Source organism: Camellia sinensis, chromosome 13, assembly GCF_055761805.1.
Source record: "Camellia sinensis isolate YWXY chromosome 13, ASM5576180v1, whole genome shotgun sequence".
Taxonomy (NCBI): domain Eukaryota; kingdom Viridiplantae; phylum Streptophyta; class Magnoliopsida; order Ericales; family Theaceae; genus Camellia; species Camellia sinensis.
The window spans coordinates 3,703,489-3,714,574 of record NC_138973.1 but is presented as its reverse complement, the minus strand read 5'-3'; the positions used below and the strand labels follow the sequence as shown (position 1 = coordinate 3,714,574).

At 35.3% G+C, this 11,086-nt stretch overlaps 1 protein-coding gene across 1 annotated transcript; it reads right to left on the bottom strand.

Annotated features, from left to right (window-relative positions):
- Positions 1-3,751: 3,751 nt before the first annotated feature.
- On the bottom strand, positions 3,752-8,121 carry LOC114311236 (gamma-glutamylcyclotransferase 2-2). The gene is made up of 9 exons (XM_028257344.2): positions 7,772-8,121; positions 5,904-6,025; positions 5,728-5,804; positions 5,468-5,524; positions 5,239-5,295; positions 4,912-4,952; positions 4,641-4,712; positions 4,414-4,493; positions 3,752-4,312 (listed from the first exon to the last, which is right to left on the bottom strand). Exons 2-9 carry the CDS (start codon positions 6,010-6,012, stop codon positions 4,134-4,136), a joined length of 672 nt encoding a protein of 223 aa, XP_028113145.1. The 5' UTR covers positions 6,013-6,025; positions 7,772-8,121; the 3' UTR covers positions 3,752-4,133.
- Positions 8,122-11,086: the final 2,965 nt, after the last annotated feature.

Below are 11,086 nucleotides of genomic sequence, written 5' to 3'. Positions count from 1 at the left end.
CATTATTTTGCCTCTGTTTACCCATTCACCACTCACCAAGACAATTTCCATTATTGTTAATTTTTATATCCAAATATAAAATCCCTTGGATATTCAAATGGCATTATGGACTTGATGATAAAATAGTCATTCGTCAGCATTCAGTCAAATGGTGGGCTAAGTTCAATTTGCCCCGCATATTTGAAATTGTTCAAGAAGAGTTCCTATCTGATCAATGTGCTCCTACTCCTGCACTTGCTAAAGCCCAGCAGATCCCAACTGCTACAATCAGTCAGGGAAGGCAGCCTAGTCTTCCTCCAATCAATCTTGGAAGCCCCTCATCTAGTGGTTCCAAGCCCAATAATTCAAAGTCCATGGCTAAGTCCAAAGGTTCTGCATTGCTGGCTCAGCCCAAAACTCAATCAAAACCCAAGTCAAAATCCAAATCCAAGGCTCAGTCAAAACTCATTTCACCTCCGGCTCAGCCCAAAGAAAAGTCTAAAATCAAGCCCAAGTCATCCAGAGATGAACTACTCCAGCTAGCCCGCAAACTTGTGGATCAAGCTGAAGCCCAGTTAACTTCAGACAGTTCAGGAGAAGGTTCAGAACATTCACACTCTTCTGGAGGATCAACCAATCAATATTCTAGTCCAGAGTTTCAAGATGCTTAGGATCCGTTTATTTAATCAACATAGGATTCCCTATAAATACAAATTAGCTTCAATCAATACTCTTTTGAGAAAAGCTGCTAATTTGTATTTATATTAATTCATTTACTCACATAATCACCGAAGGTGATGAATAGTAAAAGTTACTGTTCACCATCACTATTCACTCAATCAACTTTTGTTAAAGCTACTCAACTGCTCAATCAATTAGCCGAAAGCAACCGACAACATCTGCTTTTCTCCATGCGCTGCCAGCTGCCTTCGTCAATCACAAGCTGTATAGTTAATTTGTTTTCTATATATTGTAATTGCTTGTAATCACTGAGGGATCGGAAAAATTTTCTTCAACTCCTCTATTGTAAGAAAAAACCCAGCGTGTGCTGAGTGACAATTACGCCTTCCCGTTTTGTACCCTAGTTAAGATCCTTGCAGTTGCTACAATTGTAATTGTAAGTTATTTTCTGAATTTTAATTACAAAGTTTTATTAAATGATTTGATTAGTGCGTGTATTCCAATTCTGTAATTCAATTCAATTGTAGTCCTATTTGGGTATTCAATTTTCGTCCCATTTTTTTTAACAACACTAAAAAAAATTAATTTATAAGGCCATAATTTTTAATTTATTATTTTAAATTAACAACACTAGAAAAATAATTTATAAATGTTCAAAAGACTATTTTACCCTTTTTTCAATTGCTTACTAAGTAATAGCATTAGGGTAAAATGGACATTTCACACATTAGTCTCGTGGGATACCAATCCCATGGAAATAATCCCACACACCCCTCCCCGGATTGTTTAGTCCCTCATATAAGAGATATGGAGTCCGGCCGGACTCCATGTTCGGCAGACTAAAATTGCACTAAACGATGGACATCCCCCTCCATTGGATAAGCAATCAAAACAGTAAATAATCTTCCCCTTATCCCTTGAATCAAACACACCCTTGTTCATACTCTTCACTAATCATCATATGCGGTACCCCCTTATGTTCTCCAATCACCTAATACAAAATAATAGATTTCACCAATCACTACATCCCTAGAACACCACGTGACCATACTCTAGGAACACCCAATAATTAATCCATAATTATTGTCACTACCCACTCTTACCAATAACCAGAACAAAACTCTCATCCACCACCTACATTCTCTTCTCCACCCTTCTTACTACCACCATTGCTACCCTTTTCTTGTTATGGCCACCTCATTCCCCTTTCTTGTTGCACACCACTCCCAACTAGGAGTGTAAAAATAGCCCGCGACTCGTGGGAGGCCCGAAACCCGCCTGCGGCCCGAGATGGGCCCTGCCCGATTAGGCCCGGACTTGAGCCCAGCCTGGAACCCTTGGACCTAGGCCATCATTTTGAACCCCAGCCCACATAGGGCTGCCCATGGCCGGCCCATTCAAGGCCCACTAAAATCCCGATCTACTCGAGGCCTAGTGTCATTTTTTGTGGAAAAAAATAAACTTTTGAAAATTTTAAAAATTTGTTCAAACCCTGCCCAAGCTTAAGCCCAAGCCCACCAGTCTATCCAACGCCTGAATACCCCCATGGGCCTAATTGTTTGGCCCGTAGGCCAGCTCGAGCCCGGGCCTAGGTGGACCGGCTCGAGCCCTAGGCCAAGCCAAATTTACACCCCTACTTCCAACCCATTTTCTTCTTAATTATAAAACCTTTCCATCCAAATCCTAACTACCGTACCCAAATCCCCTCCTTATCACGACACCACACTTCAATTGCCACTATTTTGAAACATGATTAGGTCTGGCTTGTTAATTATACATTTTAGTTAAAAAGTTACTATAAGTAGTCACATTACTTTTTTTATTTTTCTACACATCTTTTCGTAAATAATCAAAATAATTACTAAAATAATATATTTCCAAACGAGATCTCAATATAAGTGTTATTAGTTTCCAATGTATAGTACCATAAGTATTATTCACTGTGCTTGGTTCCCATTTTTTAAAAACAGTTTTTAGAAAATTCTACACTCTTATTTTTCGTATTTTTTTGTTTTTACTGAATTTTTTTTAATATTTTATGCAAATTTTTTACTTTTTAGACACACCTAACAAAAATACACCTAAAAAGTAAAAAAAATCTTTTAAAAATTCACTAAATATCAAAAATATAAAAAAAAAATACAAGAATTTAGTACATTTTTTGTATTTTTATGTATTTCTTAATTTTTAAAAATATTTTTTCACAATTTTTTTACTTTTTAGACACATCTAAGTAAGATGCATCTAAAAAAGTAAAAAAAATATTTACAATTTTAAAAATATTCACTAAAAACAAAAAACACGAAAATCAAAAAACTCAATTTCAAAAAACTTAATTCAGAAAACTCAAACCAAACACAGTAATTAGTTTCCATTGTATAGTACCCTAATTATTACTTACATCAATCATTTACCCTAGGAATAAGTGATAATTGTAAACACATTCTCCAATAAAATTCTGAGTGCACAGTAATGATCAAGAGTAATGAATAAGTAACAATAAAGTTTAAATCATAAATCATAAAGACAAAATCCTCCTAAATACTTGGACTGTCAAAATTCAGTCCATTGAGTGACAATAATGCTGAAATCATTTGCCTTATATGAGAGTTGTGTTTAGCACCCACCCAGGCTATTACAAAACAATCTTTGAATCTTGAATTTTATGCTTGGGCATGGGAGGGGTATGGGAGATCATGAGAGTTCCGTTTAGCGCCAAGTCTACTTCAAAATTACCTTCGAGGCGCCAAGTATACAACAAAACAATCTTCGAGTTGACAAAGTTCTAGTTTTATATTTGGGGATGAGAGATCATGCTTTGTGAATGGGAAATGAGAGGTTAATGCTGGAAGGGAGTTTTTTTTTTTTTTTTTTCAAAAAAAAAAAACAATATCCCATGCATAAGTCATATAAACAAGACAAAATAGTTGATTTAATTTCATTTTCTTTTTCGAGTGACCATGCAAGTAACCACTAGTTACAACAAAAAGAGCACAAAGAGAACTCCTTTATGATCCACAAGATCTATCATTCAGAAACTGAAGATGTCAATCAATATTTCATGCTCTAACAAAATTTCAAGAGAAGAAAATTTTAACAAGGAAAATTAAATAAATGTTGAACTTCGCATGTAGATAATAATGCCACAATAACCCTTTGTCTTGAGTTGAAATTAAAGTTAAACTGATCATGATGTTGCATATAACATTGCCACTGTAATGGACGGTCAATGGTTTGTCATTCCTTTCTTTTAATTCACTCTTGCCAACCCTATTCTAAGTTAAGAAGAATCTAAAGAGTTAAAAGGGAAGGGTTGGAGGATTAAAAAAATCTATAATAAGGATATGCTAAAAGCACAAGAAAAACTACTTCTACTTGTAGTTGACATGAGATTCCGGGAGAATGTGATTGTATATGGTTAGATAGATCTTTGTCTTTGTCCTTCATCTTCAGCAGTTTGTGTATTGTGTGTTTTAGGAGTCAATGGCAACAACTTCTGGGAGCGGACGTAGTTGAAGAGGTTGAATATGGGACTTGAGTGGGATACGGGATGAACCAGACTTCTTCTTCTCCACAGGTATTCCTACTCCCACGATTCCAAGGACCTTCCTCACTTCATTTGCCAGCTCGATAACCAAATCATCTTCATGACCTGTTCATATATTTACAGAACTCAGTATAATGCACCAAACAAAGAAGATCCATAATCGTGTCATGTTCCAAGGTAGCAATAAAGAAAAAAAAAAAACTTACCAATATCAAACATGGCCTTCTCCAACAAGAAAAGATAGTCTCTGTTGTTACCACAGGGGCCAAAAGCAGTCGCTATTTGTCTGAAAAGATAAACAAGAAATCATAAGGAAAAAACTTGAATGACAAAATTTTGAAGAGAAAAGGAGAAGCCTCACTGCACAGTTCCATCCGTGGAAAAAAGAGAGGAAAGCGGAGGGGAGGGGAGGGAAGTATGTCATCAACATTACCTAGCCATATCCTCCAATGGGGCAGGCCCTAGGTAGTATTTATTTGATTCTTTGTCTGGAGTGGACGTAAAACTGCAATGTTAAAATATAAAATTAACAATGAAAAATAAAAAAATCTTTCACAATAACGCACTAAAAATTTCAAGTTCACGAGTATCTCAGATGTTCTTCAATGAGAGAAAGAGGCAGGAATGTTGGAGATTCCATCCATTCTTCAGGACTGTTCAATATCAAATAAATGGAAATCAAGTGAGAGCAGTATGTAACTTACACTATAACTCCAGTTATAGCAGCCTGTTCGGTATCCCCTTCCTGAATTAAAGAGGGCACACAAAAGGCAGTCAGAATAAGCAAAATATTCTAGATAATTAAAAAATAAAAAATACAATAAAAAACTCTTCAGTTTTCAAATATCAACTTTGCAGCGTTCATTCTTTAAAAACTAAATAAATTTTATTCCAAGTGGGTAAAGTAGTGCCACGTTCCATTAAAATTATCTCAGATGGCAAAGGTATAGAAACTAATTGAATTGGAGAAGTGAAAAGAAAAAGAATCTGAGACAACCATATGGCATATACCACCAAATCAAAGCACTCACCTTGTAAAAGTCTACAGAAGTCTTGAGATCATACTCGCATTCTCTCTTCTCCAGATACTACAAAACAAAGAGGAAACATTAGACTTGACTTCGAAACACTGCAACTAACAAAAATGTTTCACAAGATGATAAGTGGAAGCCTCCATTGCCACCCTTTCCTTGTCTACTTGGGAAGTGGCAATTAACTTTCTATCAAGAATAATCAAGTACAGCTAGAGACAGAACATACCTCCATTGCTGCCTTTTGCTTCTGCGGGCCTCCTCGTATACAGTAAGCAGCACCCCACTGATAGAAGAATACACAAGTCAGAAACATAGAAACAGATAATAGCTCAGATAATTACTACGAAACCAGAGGGCAACAATCTGGAAAGACAAAAAACCAAATCTATTAGTTTTAATCATCAGAAAATGGCAAATTTGTGAGTGGCTCCAAAATCAATAATGAGATTTAGATATGTGGTAGGCACGCAAATTTAAAATACTTACACAAACGGCTCCTTCACTGGGTTCCAAGGTACAAGTTCTTGCAGGGCTTTCAGGTGTACCTCTGTGATCAATGCATGCTGATACACATAGAAGGTGATGAGCAAAAGCAAAAATAAGAAGGACAAAAGTAGAAAGCTAAAGCTATATGTCATCTGAAACATGTAATTTCCACTTACCAAGATCAAAAACACGCCTGTAATCCTTGATGAAGCCTATCACTTTCTCATCGTATTCAAATCCAGGGTTCCAAACCAATGAGCCGTATCCAAAAACCCAGAACGCCATGGTTGTATAGTTCCTAGAAATGAAGTTCCATTAATACAACATAACATCAACCGTTGAAAATTTATAGAAGATGCATGACTCTTTAAATAAACATATGCATTCAAGAAATATACAGTTTTAGTTAAAAGCAGCCAATTAAATTGGTGTAAATAAAGTTTTGCGTAAAAAACAACCAACTGGATTGGCACATATATTTTGGTTCAAAAAACAGGCAATTGGATTGATGATGACAACAGGATTGAGCACTAATCAGGTCCACCTGCCAGGTTGCCACTGAAGCTAAGCCATATAACAAGGATATGGATTGAATTCAAATCTGAAATAACAGATAAAAATACAGCCTGTGAAAAATGTGGAAACTTAACTGGGCAGTTCTCTTCACAATCATCATCCTAAAATTGTAAATTTTAGAACAAATGTGTAGAGACTTTTAGCTATATTATTAATTCAACATGCTTCTGTGAAAAATTTGTAACTTCTGGCTATATTGTATTCGTCCCCCACATCTCTCGTCATGCATTTTTCGAAATTGCCGTGCTTGCGTTTGTTTTTGTGTTGTGTCACATGTCCATGCTTCTTCGCTACAAGAAGATACGTAATAGGATAGTAGATCCAGGTATAGATTTTATTATGCGCCTGATACACGATCAATATGGGCCTGACCTATGGACTTAACTTACATGCCTGATTCTAATGGATCAACCCACACCACTCACGGCATAATGAATTCACCAACCACTAGGTCGGGCAGCTCAATGGACCATGAGGTCGGGCACAAGGTCATCCAACCATTGTTTTGCAACTCCTGCTCAACTAACCTCCAAGTTGGCTCGAGGACTCTTGGGACAACATGTGACAGGACATGTTGAAAGGACTAGGTGGTCCCTCATCAAATCAAAGCCACAGAGATCGGCTAAAATAACATAACTAACTATAGTCCTCATATATTCTATTGGATACAGCTCCTCTCCAACAACTGAAGGGTGTTGAGCCCTGATCAAGGCCAATGGTGATAATCCAAATCGTTTATTATGTAGAACCCATCGAGTATATTATCCTTGCAAAAAAATCACATTGATCGGATATCGATAACCACTTGATCATATCACATTTCTATCACAATTTATTTTGAAATTTCTATTTTAAAATTATTTTGAAACGTGATACACATTGATCGGTTTGGTTTGGATTATCGTCATGGTCCGGATCAGGGCCCACCAGTTCCAAACAGCACCCTCCAGTTACTGGAGAGGAGCTGGGTCCTCTCCTATTTTATTGTAGACTGTCATTTTTTATTTTTATTTTTTAATTTTCCAATAATGCTCCTTGTATTCAATAAGGAAAATCCAACTCTGCCTAAAATTGCTAAAAATTCGATCATTCATCAAATCACACCTCAATCATCAAACCATTTAAATATATAACTGAGAAATTGCAAAAGCTGCATTTGCACCCACCGCTAGTAGATGAAAATGCCATCATATCATAGAACAAGTTCACTGAGAAAATTATATGGACGAATATAAATTTTTTAATTGATTTACTTTATGATATACAGGAGAGCAAAAAACAAGAAATGAAGTTGGATTCGCCGACATTTACTCACAAATCAACCACAATAGAAAAAGCTAAGATCCATCGCCTCAATTTCTCTTATCCCCAATTTTCTTAGCAGCCAAACAGCGTTTGAACACAGAAAAATAGCTTCGGAAACAAAAAATTTAAAAATACATAGAGAGAAGGGGATTAGAGAACTTACGAGAGAAGCGAGAGCCAAAGCCTTTGAAATCAGAGAAAGAGGCTCACAATGTGCATAAAAAAATGAGAGAGTTTTCTGAGATCTCAATTGGAAGCAATTTAGCAACAGGAAACGGCCGCGAGAGAAACGAGAGAGAGAAAGCTTCGGGACTAGGGCTTTACGCGTTCAAAACCCTGGACTAGAGCTTGAATAGGGCTTTTCTCTCTCTCTCTCTCTGTCTCTCTCTCTCTCTCTCGCTCGCGCTCTGTCTCTCTTCTGTATTCGGTTTTGGGAAGGCGGGTCTTGCGGTTGGAGAGGAGAATTTTATAGGGGGGCGAAGGTCAAAACTGGAAAACCATGTGGTGGGACCCACATATTTGATATACTACCTACCTATTTATAGACTTTGTCATCATGGTGCATATATACATATGAAAACCATGTATGTAAATAATCATGCATTTATGCATGCATGTCATGAATCTATTTATTAAATTTCCTGTTTTTTAATAAAGAAAATAATAATAATTTTCACTTTTTCATAAATAAAACCTAATTATGCTAACAAATTTTGAAACATGTGGCATCAAAAGCGAACTAATAGTGGAAAAAAATTAATAATTGACCCATTTGAATGCAAAACCTATAAGTTCTAGTCAATTCAGACAATAGAAAATATTTAAAATGTTTATATTTAACAAATCACTCAAGAATTTATATTCTATTAAAAAATACTTTGAATTTTTGCCCCTCTGTTTCTTTTTGTTTTTCTAAATTAGTCAACAAAAAAAAATTATGAGGAATTTGTAGGCTTGTTTTGACAACTTGATTGAAATAGTTTTTTTTTTTTTTTGACTTTTTTTTATCATATTACATTTTTATTTTTTTTACATATTTTTAAAAAAAAATTCAAAAAATCTACTTTGACTAGTCACGTAGTAGAACATTGGCTAGCCATAATCACATAGTGGTAGAACATTGACCTAGTCATACAACATTTTTAACATCTTCATACAACATTTTCAAATATTAAAGTTATGTGTAACTAAAGGAAAGTCACAATTTTGAATTTTGTAAAATGATGTATGCTTGAAAGATTAAAAAATTTGTGAATCTAGGGAGTTTTAAGTTCTTTGAATTAAACACCATGTAGCTCATGATGTGCCACTTAATTGGGAAAAAATTAATTTTAAATGAAGTAGAATTGGCACTTAGGATACTCTAGTGGATAGGCATCTTTGTATATGGCCAATTGGACACTTTAGAGCATCTTTAATGGAGTTATCAAAGAATCTGTCAAAGTTATAATTTGGCAAGAGTGACAAAAAGAGGGTCTCCAATGACTAACTATTGTTCTTACCAAAGATAGCAGATGTCATTTTTGTTCTCAAATTTGGCAAGTTGAATAACAGGTGCCAAACATGCCACATCATCAAATATCAATAGATTTTTGGTTCCAAATTCAGTTGAAAATACAGAATTCATTCACTAGGAAAACCTCTCAACATAATTGTTAGCCATATTGTGTTTTGATGATTATTTTGATTTTGTTCTTGATAAATTAAATTGATCAATATAATATGTTTTATCCATATCAGTTTAATCTATTTTTCTCCTTGTGTTTAACCATATTTTTAGAGTGAAAATGATGTTTTAACAGCAACAAAAATAGCAGCAAAACAACCCAAAAACAACACACAAAAAAACCAGAAATAGCAGCAAAACAACCCAAAAATAGTATCAACAACAGCGCAAAAACAGCAACAAAATCGCCCAAAAACAATAGCAAAACAACCCAAAAACGATAGCAACACAGCACAAGCAGTGGCAGAACAAAAAAGGCTGAAAATACACTAGGTGGACATCCGGGCAGACGTCCGAGGAGATGACAAGCTAGGCCAAAATCAACCCGTTTTCACTCTAGTTCAGTCCAGCTTTGCTCCGGTTGTCAAACCAACAGTATGCTCGACGACCGCAGACGACATCCTTGACGACTGGGACTTGATCGAACATCCGGGAGGACATTCAGTTGGATGACCACTAAAAACAAATCTTCATCTAGGACATCCGGGTAGACGACCACTCTGTGCTGTAACGGCTCTTTTTCAAAATACTTGTCAACAATTAGACCCATCTTTCAACTCCTTTAACATCTAATCATGTATGGTAAATGCAAGTTTGAGTAGAGTAGATTTAACCAAAATCTCACTCAATCTTCTCAACACACGCAACAAACAACGATCAATGAATTTCTCCTTAAATAAATAGAAGTGCTCCTACTGAAGAAAGAGACATAGAGGCAACAAGTAAAAACATTTTCATATCATTCATCACTCACATATTTCATCTTCTTTGAGTTCCTGAAGTGCTCTTCATCTGAGTATTACATTCATCATTCAGAAAATCAAACACTGAACTTTTAACCTTAAGCTTATCTACATGTGAGAGTTTATCAGAAAAATCAGAGAGACTTGAGCCAAGAAAATTTGTTTGATTCTATCATCAGTCTCAAACTCATCATTAGAGTTATCTAAAGTATTCTCCATTCTTGTTTGATTCATTTTCTTCAGAAAACAAACACTGAACCTAAGCTTTAAGCATATACACCTTTGAGAGGTTTACTAATATATCTTTTGAGCTTCAACATTGTATATCTATCTATAAGAGATATTTTTGTACCTTTCTTTGAAAGCAAAAACACACATTTCCAATCTTGTAAAAGGTCTCTAGCAAGCCTGCAAAGCTAAAGAAAATATGTAGAGGATTGCTCCATGTGTATGAGATTACTAGTACCCCTATGAAGCTAGAAAATCTGTAGAGGATTACTCCATATACATGAGGTTGCTAGCACCCTTGTGAAGCTAGAAGATAGTGGAAATCTCAAGTAAAGTTTGAGGAGTGGATGTAGGCTTGGTTGAAGCTGAATCACTATAAATCGTATTTGCATTTTTCTCCCTCATCCCTTTACTCTATTACTCTAGCTAACTGATATATTTGTTTTCATTCACTGTGTTAGCTTAATCCACTACCATTTAACTTATTGTGTAAAGTTTTGCTTGATCAATTTCTACTATACTAGTTAGTAAGTTTTTATTGGGGAATTATTATTTTTAATTTGTAGAAACTTAATTCACTCATCTCTTAGGTTGCTTTTTGGGTAACAAGAATTAAAAAACATATAAAAAATTCAACTATCAATAGTTTTTTTTCTTTCTTTCTTGCTTAAAATTTCTTAAAAATAAAAACCTTTACTATTTTCAAAATTTTAAATTTTATTTACTTAGTACCATTTTCTTAGTACACAAACAGAAAAAATTTGAAACCCTAGAATCAAGA

Excerpts from the sequence above, each read along its gene's own strand:
- LOC114311236 (XM_028257344.2), bottom strand. The coding sequence starts at position 6,012 with ATGGCGTTCTGGGTTTTTGGATACGGCTCATTGGTTTGGAACCCTGGA. Across the intron at positions 4,953-5,238 it reads CTTCTGTAGACTTTTACAAG|GAAGGGGATACCGAACAGGC; the intron begins GTGAGTGCTTTG and ends TCTTTAATTCAG. Across the intron at positions 4,313-4,413 it reads GAAGGCCATGTTTGATATTG|GTCATGAAGATGATTTGGTT; the intron begins GTAAGTTTTTTT and ends ATATATGAACAG.